Raw genomic sequence first — 18,074 nt, forward strand, 5'->3', positions numbered from 1 at the left:
CTTTCTCCTTTAGAATGTTAAAACATCGGAACGGCGCGTACGTATCCATGTGACACATGAATCGAAGCCAGAATTAGCACTTGATTACATTGAATATTTATTGACTCATCCTGTCAATCGTGGTTGCCTGCTCTCTGTTCCTAAAAAGAAACTGAACCATCTTCTGAAAGTTCTCAGCACTGCTAAGGTAGTGTTGTCCTTACCACAAGCCATGCTTATAAAAGAGTGCATCATGTGACAGATCGCCTTACATTAAACTCTGCGAATACATAAGTAGATTTTGTTACAGCTTTTTCCCCTTCTACTTTAGACAAATATTGTAAACTAGAAGTACATTAGTTCAGAATTGTTTATTGGTAGAAAATTTTAATTGCTTTTTCACTTGTAGGTGCCTCTAATTTGTGTGATCCAGTGTTGAGCATTTTTAAGGAACCTGACTTTCAGAATGTACGTGTAAGGAATAGTTTGAAAATGGGTTCCAGCATTCCAAAATGAAAATACTGGAAATGATGCTCCTTGGTTTTGTCTTTTTTTTTTTTTTTTTTTTTCCTCCTTATTTTAAAATCTTCTGTTTAAAAGTGTTGAGGAAAAGACTACACAACTTTTTTTGAAAGGTTTTTCTGGCAAATATAAATGTCAGCTTTGGTATTTCAGGAGATTCTTGGCTCAGTTCTGAAAACAGCTGATACAAATCGTGGTAGCTGCAATCAAAGAACTGGCTTAAGAGCCTTCAGCCTATGTTGCAGGTTGAGTATTCATCTTCAAAACAAGGTACGTTTATACTTTTTTAGTATAAGCAGGACTTCAAGCTGACAGTATAAGGAAATTCCAGAAGAATTAGAAAACGTTTATAAACTTCTGTTTCTGTTTTCCAGTTTTCTGAAGAAGGAAAAGATTATCTGTCACATCTGCAGGAGACAGGGGCTTGGATAGAAAGTCACGTTTTACCTTTTATACTAGCAACTGAACAAGAGGATGGAATTGCAAAACAGAGTAATGTTCCTGAATTAATTATCCAGGTTAGAGCTCTCTTCTCACATAAATCAAACTGCTTGCAGCCAAATAAGTGGTATATGTAAATTTCAGGTTTACAAACATTGTTATCCAAAATGCCCAGTGCACTATGCAGGATGATTTGGAAGCCAAGGAAGGTCATGTTACTGTGAAAGAGAGGATTTAAATCTAATCATATTGGCTTGCTTTGTTTCCCTCTTTCCTTCCCGCTTTCCCAAAAGAAAAGGTAGAATTATACCCTGAGGAATTCAGCATACTTCATTCTGGTGCTGAGTACCAGAAAACATCTGTGAAAGTCAGCAGAGTGAGAAGTGGGAGTTGCCTGGGAATTTAATAGTAAGGAAGTGAGTCTTTTACTGACTTGGAGTCGCACTGCTGCAGCCAAATGACTTTTTGAAGGCTGTAAAGAGGCGTTAAGTAAGTGCTGTAGTCGTTCTTGGGACAGGTTAATTGTGTGTTTAATAAGCTATTGCCCCTTTTCAAAATGAAATAATTGGCATGCATACTGCTACTCTGGCTATTTGTCAGAAGTTGGCAGTCATAGGATTCAGTCTGATGAAAAGACAAGACACAAAGTAAAGAATATGTACCAGCAGTTCTAGAGTGTGTTTGATCAATTTCCCAGGTCTGAATGGAAATTGAAAATGAAAGTATTGATAAATAATAAAATAGGAAGTTATCAACTACAGAACTATCTGACATGCTGCTTGGTGAGTCTGTAATAATGCTCCTTGTTAGTAGATGCGTAGAAAGCATGTGATTAGGTAATGTTTAAGCAATTTTTTACTTGTCTGCTGTTGTATTTCCCTTGTGTGTCGCTTAACCAAGTGTAATTTTACCACTGAGCTGTGGGTCTTTTCAAATTGTAGTCAAGGGAGATAATATTGGGACAAACTTCAATCACAATCTGTGTCTCTGAATGGCCCAGCTCATGTAAATGCAGGCTGGTTAAAAAAAAGATAATTAAATGGTTCCTTTGATTTCATATTTTTATTACTTCTCGCTACTACTGAACTGTTGCTTTATGTAATAATGTTTTTGTTTTTTTTTTTAATTTATTTTTGTATCTCTTTTCTAGGCCTATCTGTCAGTCTGCAAAGATGTCATAATGGTTGGTCTCGGAAACGTCAAGTTTCAACTGTACTTTTTAGATGTGGCACTTTCAGTTATACAAACAGGTACAAAGTGTAGAGCTAACATCAACACCCCCATACACAATTAGGTGGCATGTTTTTATATTAACAGAGCTGTTATTCTTTTGCATTGTGGAATCTCTTTCTCAAAAAAACTGTTTTTAGTTGATGCAAATGTCATTAATACAGTGAGAAGTAACAACAGCTTTTCAGCAAATTGAAAACAAGCAGAGAAGCTGTCCAGCATCTTACCATTGTTGGTAACTAATTCTTTTTCCTTGCTGTTAAATTCCTGTTATATAATCGGGATATCACACAGTAGTATATGTACATAAATATTTGTGCACACTGATTTCATGTGTACATATATATATATCTCCCTATCTTAACAGACAAAATTGTAGTGCAGTTTAAATTTGGCTGACATTTGGAAAGTTAAGTTGACAGCAGAGACAGAATTAAAGCTCAGTTCTCACAAAATATACAATTTTATTCCATATACTTCAAGAATTTTTTGAAGGAACACTGGATTTATACTCAACTAAATACTAATTGAAATACATGAAAAATTCAGCTGAAGGTGCTCAGAAACTAAATGCATCATCTAGGAAACTATAGCTGTTTGTGGTATGTGAGTTATTTTTAAATTTGTATCTAAAGAATATCTCATTTCAGTGTTTATATTGTGGTATTTATCTCTTTAGCCAGGGGTGGCTTTTGTGCACCAGTGCTGCTGTGTGCACTAAAAGAAATTACTGAAGCTTCTGTGACTCAGAGCACTGAGGTGGATGAAGTAGCCCAGGTCCTCCATGCTGTACAGAGCATCTTCCAGAAGGTTTTAGAATGTGTTGCAAGCAGAGTCAAGGAACAGAATGGAGAAGGGATTCAGGTATTACTCTTAACATCACTACCTGTGTGCAAATGAATCCATACTTTTACTCAAATGCAACGTGATGTTACATTTTGAAGTTGTTACTCCATTCAACATCTGATTTATATTTTTCAGTAAGTTTTTCTAATATTGTTTCCCCATCTCCATTAGTTTGGTTTTTTTTTTTTTTAACCACTCTTGGTCTTGTGACAGAATTGCTAGTAATCCAGAGAAAAATGTGTTATGTTGCCTATGATCTACACTACAAATGATCTACCATACCAGTGACCTACCCTGTGACACTGTTAGGTCATAGGTTAGATACACTATTAACCTTGTCAGTGAAAATGGACTCAATCCTGAGCAAAGGTTTTGGTCATATATATTCTGATCTTGGGAGAGATGAGAAATTATGGCTATTTTATGATTGTTTCAGCTTGAACTACAAAAGCTTCGGGAAAATGTCCCGAAGTTCTTCAGACCATCCTATCTTCACAGAAAATTCAGCTTCTTGAGTTTTATAGCAGAGAAGATAATAGTAAGATAGACAGATCACAGTGGAAAATATGATCTGCTTATTAGAGCTTTTGAAGTGTGGGTGGTTTTTGTTGTTGTTGTTCAATCATTGTTTTGTTTGCTTTTTTTCTGAAACCTGTGAGTAGACTTCTGATCTTTGTTACTGCTTTCCCTCCTGATCCCAAGTGAGCAGAATACCACAGTGACTTTCAGGGTATCACCTGCACTTCTCTGCAGACAGCAGTTTGCTGAAATATTTTAATCATTTTCATGCAATCTCAAGCAGCTGATCTGTTTGTCTTTGCTTTCAGTTGATTCAGTCTGTTCAAACACCTCTTGGAGATTTCTTACACGCAGTCCAATGCTGGCATTCACTTTGCCCGGCAGTTCACCAGAGTGTGTTCTCCACTCTCCTAGCTGCAATACTGGCAGAGATAAAGTATGCGCTACAGGAGGTAAAGTTAATGCTGATTGCTTTTTAAAGGTTATACTGGAAGTAGAAAGCTGCATTCAGAAAATGTGTTTTTCCTACTGCAGATGAAGATTTTGTGTGTTATGGCATGGAACAAATAGGATGTTTTATTTGCCATAATTTGATCTTAAAATGCATCTCTCGGGTTTACAAACACACGTATGATGCCTGTCCTGAAACTTGGTTCAGTATCTGATTCTTGCAGAAAATTTTAGAAGTCAGACAGTGTTGTGGGTAAACAACAAGGTCTATTTTGAGAAGTTCTTTGTCTGTGTATTTGTACTGAGTCTGGCTCTGGAGGAGTTAACTTCGTTCATAGCAGCCTGTACGCTGCTGTGGTTTGCACTTGAGTTTAAAACAGTATTGGTGGTACACCAGCAAGTTTTGGCTGTTGGTAAGCAGTGTTTGCACAGTGTCAGGACTCCCTCAGCCAAGATACTGACACTGACTGACTACAGGCAGGCACGCTTCAGACCGATTATGTGCTCAGCAAAGTTCATGGGAAGCAGGAAGAAGAAGGGTCATTTGTGGTTATGGCACTTGTCTTTCTAAGCAACCATTATGGTCTCTGTCAGAAAAAGCCTCTTTTCAGCCTTGCTTTCCAGGAGGTGGCTTGATGTGTGCCTTCCAATTGAAAAAAGGGAACGAATTCTGTATTTTGCTGTACAGATATGTGCAGCTTTTGTTCCAGTAAATCAGAACTTGTGTTCTAACTAAATACTTGCCATACTATTCAGAACTTGATTCAAAAAGACTCGGCCTAAGGAATCACTGGCATCTAAGTTTAAGAAATTGTGGCATATACTTAAACATGAAGACACAAAGGATATTTATTTCTGTTCAGTATGCTGTGTTTATAGTGACCAGTCATAAGCTTGTATTCAGGCAAACTGTGGAGACTGTTTCCCACAATGCTGTTTACGTCGTTCAGTTTTAGCCTTTCAAATTTCATTTTTTGTTATTTAGGGCACTGCACAATTGATTTAAGGTGTTCAAACAATGCATGGGAATGTTGTCTTTAGTTATTTAAGAATAAATTGCTTAATGTAATTACTGCAGTATAGGTTTGCCTGGATGTTTTCTGCATGTGTGTGAAGTTATTGACTGTTTCTTCTCTAGGCTTCCGGTGAAAAAGCTTTCACGATACCAAGGACAGTTTCAGACCTTCCACCTCTTTCAAGCAGCTTAATGGCAATAATTATGAAGTCTGTTAATGTGGTCAGGTAAACGTTTCTTCATTAAGTTGTCCAAGGTTGTTAATAACATAGAACAGCTTATGCATATTCAATAATATTTTAATTTCTGAATTCAAATACATTATGAGAAACTGAAATTCCTTATTAAATTCACCTGCATGATTGTAATCTGAGAGATGCTAACTGGTGGGTTTTTTCTTTCTTTTTTTTTTTTTCAAATGTCCAACAGTGCTTGTTTACAAGGCTGTTCATCTAACTGAGGTCTTTGACCAGACTTCTTTCCTCTTTTCATTCATAAGAAAGAACGGCTATATAAAATTCAAAACCTTTTTCAAGTCCTATATTTTGAGAGAAGAGTTCTTCACTCTTCTCTCTTTTTTTTTTTTAATTTTTTTTTAATTGGAAACACTTCCAATTTAATTTTTATGACATACACATTTTAGAATAAAATGTTAATTAAACTCTAGGTTCTAATTGAGCTACAAGCAGTGTTAGATTTAAGGACCTGAGTTGTTACTGGCAATCCACTGGAGTCATATAATGTATTTTAAACTTCACTATAAATTGATTTTAGAAAGTTCACCATAAATCGTACTAATTACATTCCACTGGTTACAGTATTTTTTTCAGACTGTTCTTCCCAAAATACTCCACAAGCTCTAATTTCTCAGAAAAGCTACTTATTCTATGGGAAAACCTTTTACTTTCTTCCCCAGCAATATATGAACTCAAACACGCTCACAGTCCCATAAGAAGCCTGCTGTTCTCCATCACCCCATAAGCACACCTTTGCCCTACATGGTATCTTCTAAGCTGTGTTGGCAACATAGTATAATCACAAGCTTGTTCTGTTCTATTTTGAAATAAACATGATTTAGAAAGTATATCTATGTTATTTTTTCCTTAGGTCATTTTTAAATGAATTACTGGAATGCATTCTATCTGAAGAAATTGAAGGGATTTTTAGTCTTACATCTGTGGTCTGCACTGTGATTGTAATTAAAGGTCAGTCAAACCAATTTGGTACTACATATGTGTGTGTGTGTGTGTATTAAAAAAATATAGTACTATATACTTTTTAATTTATTTATTGTTTGTATAATTTAATAAGCCAATTCAGCAGGTACGAAGGCATATCACTTGTACATGATGGTGTTAAGCTTTGGACTTAACAAGTTCTATAGTGAGTCAGAAAATATGACTGCTAACTCATGGGGTCCATCTCTATATTTGCTTGGCTGAAACACACAGTCATTAATCTAGGGCAGTGAAAATCTAGTCATATCTAATCTTTTTAAGTAGTCTTGTGGAGTGTTTTTTGTCTTTTTAAAAGACACTCTGAAAATGTGCGAAAGGTTTTTGGGTTTGCTTTCTTTTATTTTGGTTAAGCAGTATTTTAGTCCAACATTTTAACATAATCCTATTTCAAATAGGTAAGCACAAAACATCACTTCTAAAAGATGTTGCACCTGTCATTCAGAGAAAGCTTATGACCTACAAGGAAGCTGCCACAGAAGAATTTAGCAGTACTGAAAGGTAAATTTGCTAAGGGGGGAATGACACTAACCTCTCCTATACCCTTTCTGTTGTGCTCTGTAATACAGCTGAAGTATTCTGAATGATCACACGTTTTAAAATAGGGGGTAAAAACCTTGTGAGACACTGACTTCAGCACAGTATCAAATTTCCTATCCATGCATTTTGCTGTGATTGCAATCTTCATATATTTTAGTTTTAGTTTGGTTTTTTTTTGGTGGGGGGGAGCATTTAATTTAAATGTGTTATGACTTAATCCCATATATTGCAGTATTCACAAGACTTCACAGTAGTGACTGCTGCTTGGGATCTTGTTTTAGCTAGTTGTTGAAATGAGAACAAAGTTCTTTTGGTATCTTACAAACCTTACAAACAAAATCAAGCAAAACTTAACAATTGTTTTTCTGTTAAGTTATATAATGCTGGGTTACCAAGTGTTACACCAAAATGTTTTTTAAAATGATGATTATATACTGGAAAGGAAAGGCTAGAAGCAAAGTATTGTGATTCACTTTGCAATTCTTTTAATCAAGAAAAGGGTGAGAATTTAAAGCATATCTTACCATGATTAAATAAATAGGCACATGAGAATGAATAATTGCTGCCACTTGAGTGCACTACCGACTATAAATTTCAGTAAGAACAGATAATTGCTTTATGAATGTATGTGAACCTCTCTGCCCCAGCCTGGAAGTTGGGGCAGGCAGAGAGCATAAGATACTACACAGTGCTTAGTTTTGTGATGTATGAATGGCTGCCTTACCATAAAAAGCCAGTTGCAGATAAAATCGTGAGCTTATGAATACAAACATGATGATGGTAAGGGTTCATAACAAGAATGTGAATTACACTATGATATCAAAAAATTGTGCAAAGCTCTGATCCAGCTTTTGAATTTGAGATAATTAGAACTGTACAGTAAGAACACCCACAAATACGTTGGGTTGGTGGTTCTTTCTTTTTTTTTTTTTTTACCCCTATCTGCAGAAAGTAAACAAATTCATGTTGGTAAAAGGTCAGGAGAAAGTTCTTCAATGATAAGGTTTTCTAGGATTAATTTATAGTGTTTGTGCTTTCTTAGATAGGCTTTATAGCTGAACAGGCTGGGCCTGTAGTGTTGCCTACATGCCATTTTTAGTGCTCTATCACACTGTGCTCATGTATAATTACAGTGGGGTTATGCAGTCTGAAACGTGCACTGTTCTTTGTAAACTTGTTAGGATTGTGTTTTCCCACTTTGCTTACCAAACCCAAAAATATGAATTATGGAATGCTGCAAATTAGATGTTTGATGGTTACTTTGTGCCCGATGCTACAAACACATGGTGTTGCACTGATGCTAAAACTTGTTGCTGTGTTTTAACTAACAGTTCATATTATTCATAATATTACCACTTTCTTTGTCGTAGTAACTTTGGTGGATTGCTTTATTTAATGCCCAGGTATAGTAGGAAATGGTGAGATGCTTTAATTTCCCAAGAGACCTGACATTCTCCACCAACATCTTAAACTTAGAAGCAATCTATTACATATTAATGAAAAAAGAAATAGGTGAAAACCTGTCTGGTGGAGTACTTAAAGTGCTGTCGTTAAGCAAGGAATTGTTACACTAATTTAGAAGCAAAACTTTTCATTATAAATTAGTCTTCCCTCCTCAGCTGAGCTAGCAGTTTAAGAAGGCCCTGTGGGTCCAAAATTGCTGTTCAGTGCACTTTAAAATTCTGGACAGCATATTGTATATTGAGAGAATTTCCTCAAGAGTAATAGCACACACATTAATTTAGTTTATAAAATGCACGTATTTATTTCAAGCAAAAAAAAAAAAAGCTAATAAAGCTGCCAATGCAGTGATTTGGAGACTAGAGAAAAGTGTTCCATGCTCTTTGAAACAAATGTACTTTGAAATAATACCTTTTTTCTTCGTATTCTGTAATTACTTTAATTAGCATCTCAGTATCTGGGTGCTAGGATTTAAACTGAGCAAACGAAGAATGAAATTTTTCTTCAGTATAATCACTTAGCTAACTTCCCAGTCTCCTTTTTGCGCTCTCACTGCACCTATGAATAATGATTCTTGCATTGTTTTGTAATATAAATTTTTTGTAAGAGTTGTCTGCTACGTATCAGAAAAGCAGCATTTCCTAACATCAAAGGCTATTAGCATTTTAAAGGAGAAATATGTGACACCACCAGGGCCGGAGGAATTTGGGATGATCTGACAAGCAATATGCTGCTTTGTCTGTGGTATGTCTGGTCTTGGTGTTGCTTAATGAGTGCCCTCCTAAATATCTGACTAAATCTTGCTTCTCGAGTGTAAGTCTGTAACAACAATAATAATAAAGTAGCGTGAAGGATAAAGTTTATAGTGGTTAACACTGAGACCATGAAATAATGTTTTGGTAGAAGAGCAAAGTCCTTCTGTCTTTGTAGGGTATCGTGAAGCATTACTAGCAGTTATGTCAGAATGCAGCTACAAAGGCACCCCTGTGAGTGACAACTTCAGGGAATGTAAGAAAATAAAGAGGGCCTTCCAAATGGAAGTTCCATAGCTGACTTTTGAGGCTGTTTAGGAGTAATGTGAAACAAGAGAATGAAAGTGACTAACATGGGTGCATATAAGGAAAAGACAGACTGCTCAGGCTGGAGGAAAAAAATGAGGAGAAAAATTACAAAGAGAGAAGAATGAGGGAGAACAGAAAAATGAAAAGTGGTTTTAGAGTGAAGTAGCAGTTGAGTTGAAATTTGACTATTTCTGTTTAAAAAAGAGTAAAAATGCTGTGAGAGTTGATGCTTCTCAATCTGTATAAATATTGAGATAATTGAAATGCTTGAATTGGCTTTGTAAATTAAACCAATTAGTTGTAAATTATAGCTAGAGATGGTCAGCAGGAAAATGGACGAGTTGAAGAAAAGCAGCTGTTTCAAAAGTGATTTTGTAAAGGGATATTTAATTTTTTTAATGGAGTAAGTTGTCAAAGAAATAGGGTAAAAAGATCTAGCTGTACTCTTGCAATCAAGTAACTGAGGACTGATTTCAGCTGTCTAACTGTGTTATACTTTGTTTTATGCTGTTTCAGAATAATGTATGAATCATCTCAGAAAATTTTGGATGAACTCCTGAATCCTTGACCATGTGGAAGCTTTTGTCATAAAATCTGAAAGGAGATATATTGTTTAAAGGAAAATATCATATTGTAAATTTATTAATAGCTAAGATTTATTTTCTGCTATTCTGTACAGTTAAAGCAGGCAAAAAGTATTTAAGTGTATATAGAAAACATGTAGTATTAAAGATTGCCAAAGACCTTTAAGAAGGTGGTTTTGTATAAAATTATGGGGAGGGGGAGGGTAAAAATCACAATTATCATTTGTCTGATAAAAACAAGATAGTATCTCATACTTTGGGACGGAGACAGCACGCAACCTCAGACCCTGGGAAATTCTCAGAGAATATTCATGTCACAGCACATGAAGTACAACAAGGTGTTTGGATATTGCCAGCATGAATGCACAAAAAGCAAATTCTTCTTGGCCAATCACGTTTCCTTCCTTTTTGTGGATGAAATAAGAGCAGAAGATGTCAACTTTCCTGTCCTTAGAAAGATTGTTAACAGAGACTTACAGTATATATTTGTGGCCAAGTTGGAGAGAGATGGACTGTGCTGGATGAGCTACATGTAGAGTGGAGGACTGTCTGGCCACTCAGGGTTTAACAACAATGGTGCTGTGAAGTCCTACTGATGGCATTCCTCAAGGCACACGCCGTTGTTCCCAATGCTGTTCAATGTTTTCATTAAAAGTCTTTAGCAGGGAATAAATGCAAATTGCCAGGTGCCAGCACCTTGGGAGCAGTGGTTGAAACAGTTGAGGGGTAATGTTGTCCAGCTCAGTAGCGGCCTGACCTAATCTAATGGATCTGATCTAATCTGATCTAATGGACATAGAAAACAGCAAATCTTGTAGAGTTCAGCCCTGGCACACGCGAAGACCTCTACCTGCAATGGACAAATCCCATACCACAGCAGAAGAGCAATTTCATTGCTGTCTTCACTTACGTGATGAGGATTATGAAAAGACTTTTCTCAAAAGTACAAATCAAGAAGACACAAGGCAGCGGACAGAAGCTGCAGCAAGAGAAACTGGACACATGAAAGTATTTTCCTGATCAAAGTGAAACAAAATGGAACAGGGGCACCAGAAAGACAGTGCAAGATCCGTCCTTAGAGATGACAAGAACTCGATTGGCCAATGTGATGTAATTTTGAAGTTACTCCTGCCTGAGCTGGGGATTGGACTGAATTATCTCATGAGCTTCCTCTCAAGTTAAATAAGCTTAATTGCTTTGTATTTGGCTCTTTTTACAAATTAATGCCACAGGCGATGCAGACATGTAAGCCACTTGCTTAGCTTTTCAATGTGAACAGATGCTCTCTCGAAACTAGTAATACAGTGTTGATTGCAGAATGTTATTTTGCCTTAACTGAGGCATATATAAATCAGATGTCTAAGTTCACAATGCAATGTTTTTGCCTGTTTTAGAAGTAAGTAAGAGTACAGAAGTAAGCCTACTAGGCAGCCCTGGAAACTGATTCAAGCAGGGACTGAAAAGATGGCAGTGACTGTCTTAGACTTGGATATCTAATCGTTGTCTACAAAGGGGGACAGGATGCTTCCCATTTAGTGCCTGTACAAATGGCTCATTGACATCCCTGGTGCTACTGAGTGGCACTGACACTGAAATTAGCAAATTTATCTAAATGCAGTCAGACTTAATTCTTTATTAGGACCTGAGCACAGTGCTCTTCCCCCATCTCTCTAACCAGACATCTTTGTAGCGCATCAATCTTCTGTGTAGAAGCTGATTTAACTGGAATGTTGATACTTAAAAATAATCACATCCTTAATAAACTGTCAGACTTTGCAATAGGAAAGTCAGCTTATGGAGAGGTGAATTCCAGATTTACTTTCTCCACAACAGTAGCCTGAGCCAGAAAGACATGCTGCCACAGCAGGTAGCTGTAGGTCTGCCAAGTGTTTATCTATCAACATCTTTATAAAAACTGGGTGTCCTTTGGCCTTCGTTCTTCTACATCTGCTAACATGCAGGTGTTCCTGTAATGACCTTTTAAATCTTCTCAGTATACAAATTAGTTAATGAATATGTAAATCACCATGGATTTTTCTTTTGCTTTTCAGTCTTTCACTATTTACTCATATTAGAAGAGTTACTGCCTTTTTATTCTCCTCAGTCTGTAACGCTGCTTTTTGAGTTGTATCTTTTTCTTCTTGATGGACTACCTGTTACAGACTCAGTAATAGATCCTGAAACACAGATAACTGCCAACAGCAGAAATTATTCTAAAGAACTTGGAGATGATATTGCCAGGAAGGGTAAGAAAGCTTAAAGATAAACCTTTGTCTTCTTGGTGGCTGATGCTCCAAGGGGATGAAATAGTTCTGTGGTAGCAGTGCTGCTGGTCTATAGATCTCGGGATCCAATCCAGCTCTGTTATAGCTCCTCTCGTAGGTGAAAAACCATTGGCTTTCTGCAACACAAGCACTGATCTCTGAATTCCTTGTGACAAAATCTGTCATGTGCTTTCTCCTTGAGTCTTCATAAATATTCCAACAGTTTAGTCAGATTTAATTTGCAATGAGAGCACTGAATAAAGTTTTGTCAAGTTGTTACATCCTTACACTTTTCTTGTTTTCAAGATATAAATAAAGTGTATATTTCATAAGCTTCATTAATTTTTTGAAACCTGTAAATCAGATGTTTTACCTTACTGATTGAAAGTGCCTTTGCAGTACTGCTGGGGCAGAGGGACTGATCTTTGCTTATTGCTGTGGGGTGACTGATATTGAGAAGAGTTTATTTGGCTGTCTATACTATCAAAACTGGATGTCATAAAACTTCCCATAGTTCTCAGACCCACTGAGATTGGTTCAGTTTTCCAAGAGGATGACTTTAATTAGTAAAATTGTTTGAAATACAACCAAGATAGCACCATTCTAAGATATTCTTCAAGCAATTTGCCTTGGAAGTCACTGTTAATGTACAACTACCTGAAAAATAAGTTTTCTAGTCAAAAGTTGTACCTGTAAATAGCATGCTTATAACTCTCTCCTTCATACGTATATACCAGTTTAAATATTTAGTGAAGAAGTGCTCCTTTAGATGATTTCATTAATCTTAACTATATTAGTCTGCTGTATTTGTTAGGGGTTTGGTCTCATTTTTGACAACAAAGTTTGTTTGCTCTGTTTTCTGGCTGGGAAACAAGGCCCAGCAGTCTTCCTGCTATCACAGCTTCAAATTATGAGCTGAAGAAAACACAGGAGCAGATCTCAAGCTTACTCCTTAGCAAAATTTAAAAAAAAAAAAAAAAAAATGTCTTCAAGTATGGATCCAACTGCACAACCTTTGAAGCTTGCCAAGGAAAAGGAAAATAAATCTGTTTTGCACCTGATGTTTAATCTAATGATAGCTACAATTCACTTTGCATTCATATCTGTATGTGCTGCTATTAAGTGCTTTGAGGTCTTCTGGCTTAGAAAAGAAAACCGGAGACTAATTTTGAAGATATTTTGAATAAGCACTTAGCAAAAAAACATCATAAGGACTGTGATGCAAAATGACAAGCTGCATGAGTTAACTTCTATTATTCCCTGATTTGCTTCTATTGTGAACAGAGACCACTTACAGTTTCCTACCATGGCTGTACTGAGAGCAGCAATAGCTACAGCTGACCATTCCAGCTAGAACAGCATGTCTTGGTACTTTTATCTCAACAATTAGCTGCCCAAGGACAGCTGTCAGGAGTAGCCTTTCCTTTTTCCCCAGCAGTTCCCTTAAGCCACAGTAACTAGATGTGTTTTTCCTAATCTACTTCCAATAACAAGAGCTCTTAGTCCTGGGCTCTGTGCAGCCACCTGGCTGAGCATAACCTTGCTCACAGCCCTAGGCTTCAAGCAGCTATGTAATTGTAGCTTTAATTTAGCCAGCAATCATTGGAATTTTCTTCACAAGGTTACATTGTTCAGCATAGACATGTCCTTACATCTTCCAACCATGGGTCAATACATCATAGTCCTAGGGAAGCTGCAGAAATTGCGTGCATTAGTACTGATAAAACTTCAACAGTGTAATTTCCAATTTAACCTTGTGCTCTGTTAGTCAGCAGTTTTTCAAGGCAGTACCAGTGGCAGTTCTATTGATGTTGCTTTATTACTCACAACTGGGAAGTAGAAGCTGTTACCAGCTTTTATCTTGTTTGATTTGGCAGAGGACCACATTGCTTTCTTGAAAGTAAGACTTCTCCAAGGTATGACTTCACACTTCTTTTCATTTCCGTTATTCCAGATTTAATGTTACTAAATTCTTCCTATGTAGCATTCTAGTCCTATTTTTCATACTGCTGCAAACTTTGTACCAGTTACAAATACTTTTAGTGTGTGTGTGGTACATTAATGACAATATTAAATAAGGTGTCTTTCCAAAACATCATTAGTGATTCTTTTTCAACCAAATCTATTTCTCTTTTCCGTTCAATTAGTTCCTCACCCTCCTGTAATGATTCCTGTAATAATCCTTGTTCTGGTTTTAATATTGTTTTAATATTGTTTTTACATGCTACAGTAAGAGCTGCTTTGCTGTAAAGCCTTCCATTTAAGTCTTTACATTTTAGTCCTTGCTGGACAGACACAGTAATCCTGTGGAGCCATGTGCCTACCTCAAGGAACAGGTAGGACAGAGCCAGCCCAGCCTCCTTCTGGGTTCTTCACCTGTGTGACACCACATGCTTTTCTGCCTTGTGGGGGCAATTATTAACTGTACTGGTCATATGAATGAATATTGATTTGGCTTTTTTTTTGTTCTTTATATAACAATTCCTACTTATTAATTGCCTAAAAATGGCACCTGAATGCCAGCTTAATATCAAGAAATGTCAGTTTCATATACTGACCTTTCTGAAATCTTGCCATGCTTATTAAAAGAGGCGTGCATTAGCAACTTCATTTTCTTAAAATAGCATCTAAAGGAAAAATGCAGCATCTGTAAGAGGTTACAAACCCAATTACACCAATAGGATACTTAAAAAAGTGATTCTAGTTACGGCTCAAAGCTATTTAAGGGCAGCATGACCTGAGTTATCCCACTGCTCCGATGAGGGAAAAGATTCTTTGGATGAGTGTGCCCTTTTTTAGTCATCATAATGACAAAAGCAGTGTCCTTTATTTCTGAATGACCATCCTTAGTGACAAAATGAAGAGTTCCTCTCAGCTTCTGTCCCCACATTTCCTTTGATGGACCACTGCTCTTGACCAGCAGGATGGCTATTCCCATGTGGCCATTTGTCAATTACACGTGAAATTTCTCCACAGCTCAAGCTGTTTCTATCAAAGGCCTTTGGCCCACCACCAGGAAAAGCAGATTTGCCCACATACAGGAGCTGCTGGGGGAACACCCAGTGTGCAGACTGCAACAGCCTACCTTCAGACATTTCAGTTCACACTAGATCTTTGCAATAACATTTAAACTTAAGAACAGTAGCAAGAGGCTTAAACTGCATGGCCTAATATAAGTGCATTACCCAAGAATCTGATTTTTAAGTGAAAAGAGGTGAAGTTGCACTGACTTTCTTTAATGGGTTATTTTTTTAAATTATTTTTTCATGCCTGCTCTTGTTAGAATTTTAGGTTATAGAAATACTGGAAAAGAAGAAAAATAAGACCAGTCAATCTGGTTCAATCAAAGTTCATTGGAAAGGCTCATTCATCTAAGAGGAAGATTCTCTTAAGAAGTCAAATAACTGTTTTTGTTTGGTCTTTGGTGCTCCATCAGAACGCTCTGAACTATAAAAGAGAGTGAAGGGGAGGCTTTTCAAAGTAGTGATTCAGAACAGGAAAAAGCATCCTTTTTCTTCTACATTTCAACTTCAAGTAGTCGGTCCACAACCTGTGAATATTCTTACCATAGTCGTGTACTTCCAAAGATACATCATGTAATTTCATTGCAGTCAAAACAATGTTCCTTTACCCAGCTGCCATTACCATGAACTTTCTCTACTTTTTTTTTTTCCCTGGTCACAGCACATCATTAATAATCTTTCTTTACAAGAAACACATCACAGGAGTAGTGCTGTGCTCTGTACCACAATCCCCTCACCAAGATTTTCTAAGTTTTTAAACTAGAAACTACACACTTAAACTTTTTTTTCTATTAAAAATAAGAATAACCCTGCCAATAGGCATTAAACTATAAAACTGAAGCTAGCTCACTTCTTGCTCAGTTCTGAACTGCTCTCAAACATATTGTTCTACTATAGATTCTTTCCCAGACTTTTTCTCAATGATACTCCAAGTTTATAGCCATACAACAATACAGCAAATTGTCTCTAGGTCACCACCAGGCTTTCCTTTGTGTCTATTACAATAAGCAGAGGAACAATCATTTCCAGGTAGAACACACAGAAGATGGGCTTAGTCCAAAAACGTACATCTTCAGTAATAAGCAGCCAAAGAAAGAGCTGAAACAAAAATTAGAGAGGAGGACACTTACAGGCATTCTTTGTCATCCTCTCATCATCAAACAATAGGCTGGAAAATACAAGCATCCACACTGTGTGCCTTGTGAAACCAGAGCCTCCCTCATGCGTAACATGAAAGCACAGTGTAGAAACCTACTAGAATGGAAAGGTCAGGCACTCAAAAGTCAGGAAATGCCACAGTGAAGATGTCCACAGCTTTAGGCTCACCTTTGAGTATACATGGAACACCACAGTATTTTTACTTTCAGACAAGCTTCTTATTCCACACAAACTGCTCTATCTGCTCTGTTTTGATTCAAAACCTTCGCTGTTGAAAGTGCAGCAAGCACACAGTGCTTCTTCTCCCATCACTGTTCAACACATAGCTCTGTTCCCTTCACATGCTGCATGTTGTTCATACCCAGCTCTGAGAACAAAACTGTTAACTCCCACAATGACGTGACACCAGTACTTTCTACTGCAGTCACAGTTTCACAATGACTCACACACCTTTCCAACTCCCTGTAGCTTTCCTTACTGCCATTTTACAAATATACAGTGAGCCTAAGTTAAATGTTTTCTTTGAAATTTGGAAACTCTGAGATGTCACATTGTATAGCACTGGTTACCTTGAAGTACAGCTTTTACTTGTCTTCAGAAGTAGTTACGAATGCTTAGCACTATCCAACTCACACCCCAAGTTTCTACAAAGTGAGGTATGTGCAACTCGAGTTTCCCAGCAGGAGCACAGCAAAAGCAGATGACTCTTTGGGGTATCAGATCCCATGATAATGGTTCAGCTGTGTGTTTCTCCACATGCACTTGTCCCCAGTTTTATGCCTGAATTTTAACTAATGCTGCAAAGACAAGCTATCTTGTTTAGGGAAACACCCAAATTCACCAAAATAGGTTTGTCTTCTCTCTGCAACGAGACTAAGCTCTACAGAGAAGATGGATAATCACCTTTTGTGGACAACACAAGATGAAGAAAGGGAAGAAAAGCCACACTGCCAATGGACTTTGTAACAGCAAAGAACAGTGACATTCAGGCACCTGGGGCTCTGCTCCACTTGTCAAACTCCGTATCTGAAATCTGCCTTCTTATCACCTCCTCCTAGGAGTTCAGGGTCTCCTTTTCTATCTGTGAATCCTTCACTCAGAGCTCAGGCTCCAGACAAGACTGTGACTCCAAGGGGAGGGAACGTCCTGGTTAAAGAGATGCCAACTGCTACTCCAAGTGGAAGCTGGAGGATTACCATGATGGAAAAATATAAGTAAATAGCAAAGAACTTCTTAGTACTGTGGTTCTCCAAGAAGTACTGTTCTGTACACCACCAGCCTTCCTCCTGCTAAAGACCCTGTACTGCTCATTAATTGAGAGAGGGAGGCACTCAAAGGGGCACAGATACAGATGCTAGAGGGGTCATTGGGTGACCCATTGCTGTAGGCTTCTTTCAACCAAGTGAGATGCTTGTCTAAACAGGGCAGTAACCAAAGGCCAAGCAACTTTCATCTTGAAATGATCTGACGTTTCATTAGATTTCACCACTTAAAACTAGTTACTGAGTAGGACAGGTTCAAACTATGTAATCCAAAATAGTCTCCAAATTTAAGAGAACTGCCCTTCATTTTCAAGTAGCATCAAGATTTTGCTAAGGATTTTTTATGTTATGAATGAATATGCATGCATGTGTAATGCTGATAGCAATAGGCAGCATTAATTCAAAAATATGCGAGTTTTCCTGAGACACATTCTATTTCTAAAGGCAAAAACAAGTTTTTAGTTGCTGAAAAGTCAGTTGAGTA

General features: G+C 37.3%; 1 protein-coding gene across 1 annotated transcript in view; it reads left to right on the plus strand.

Annotated features, from left to right (window-relative positions):
* The window catches only part of NCAPG2 (non-SMC condensin II complex subunit G2), a gene marked incomplete at both ends in the record, with an annotated part of 33,029 nt that extends 23,162 nt beyond the window's left edge, over positions 1-9,867 (plus strand). Inside the window, 10 exons of the mRNA XM_079538531.1 lie at positions 14-187; positions 655-771; positions 876-1,019; positions 2,093-2,192; positions 2,852-3,036; positions 3,846-3,989; positions 5,126-5,229; positions 6,110-6,207; positions 6,636-6,738; positions 9,816-9,867. Of these exons, the coding sequence (XP_079394657.1) occupies positions 14-187; positions 655-771; positions 876-1,019; positions 2,093-2,192; positions 2,852-3,036; positions 3,846-3,989; positions 5,126-5,229; positions 6,110-6,207; positions 6,636-6,738; positions 9,816-9,867 (1,221 nt within the window). The remainder of the gene's footprint in view (positions 1-13; positions 188-654; positions 772-875; positions 1,020-2,092; positions 2,193-2,851; positions 3,037-3,845; positions 3,990-5,125; positions 5,230-6,109; positions 6,208-6,635; positions 6,739-9,815) is intronic.
* Positions 9,868-18,074: the final 8,207 nt, after the last annotated feature.

This window comes from Tetrao urogallus (genome assembly GCF_951394365.1).
Source record: "Tetrao urogallus genome assembly, chromosome: 7".
In the NCBI taxonomy this organism is placed as follows: domain Eukaryota; kingdom Metazoa; phylum Chordata; class Aves; order Galliformes; family Phasianidae; genus Tetrao; species Tetrao urogallus.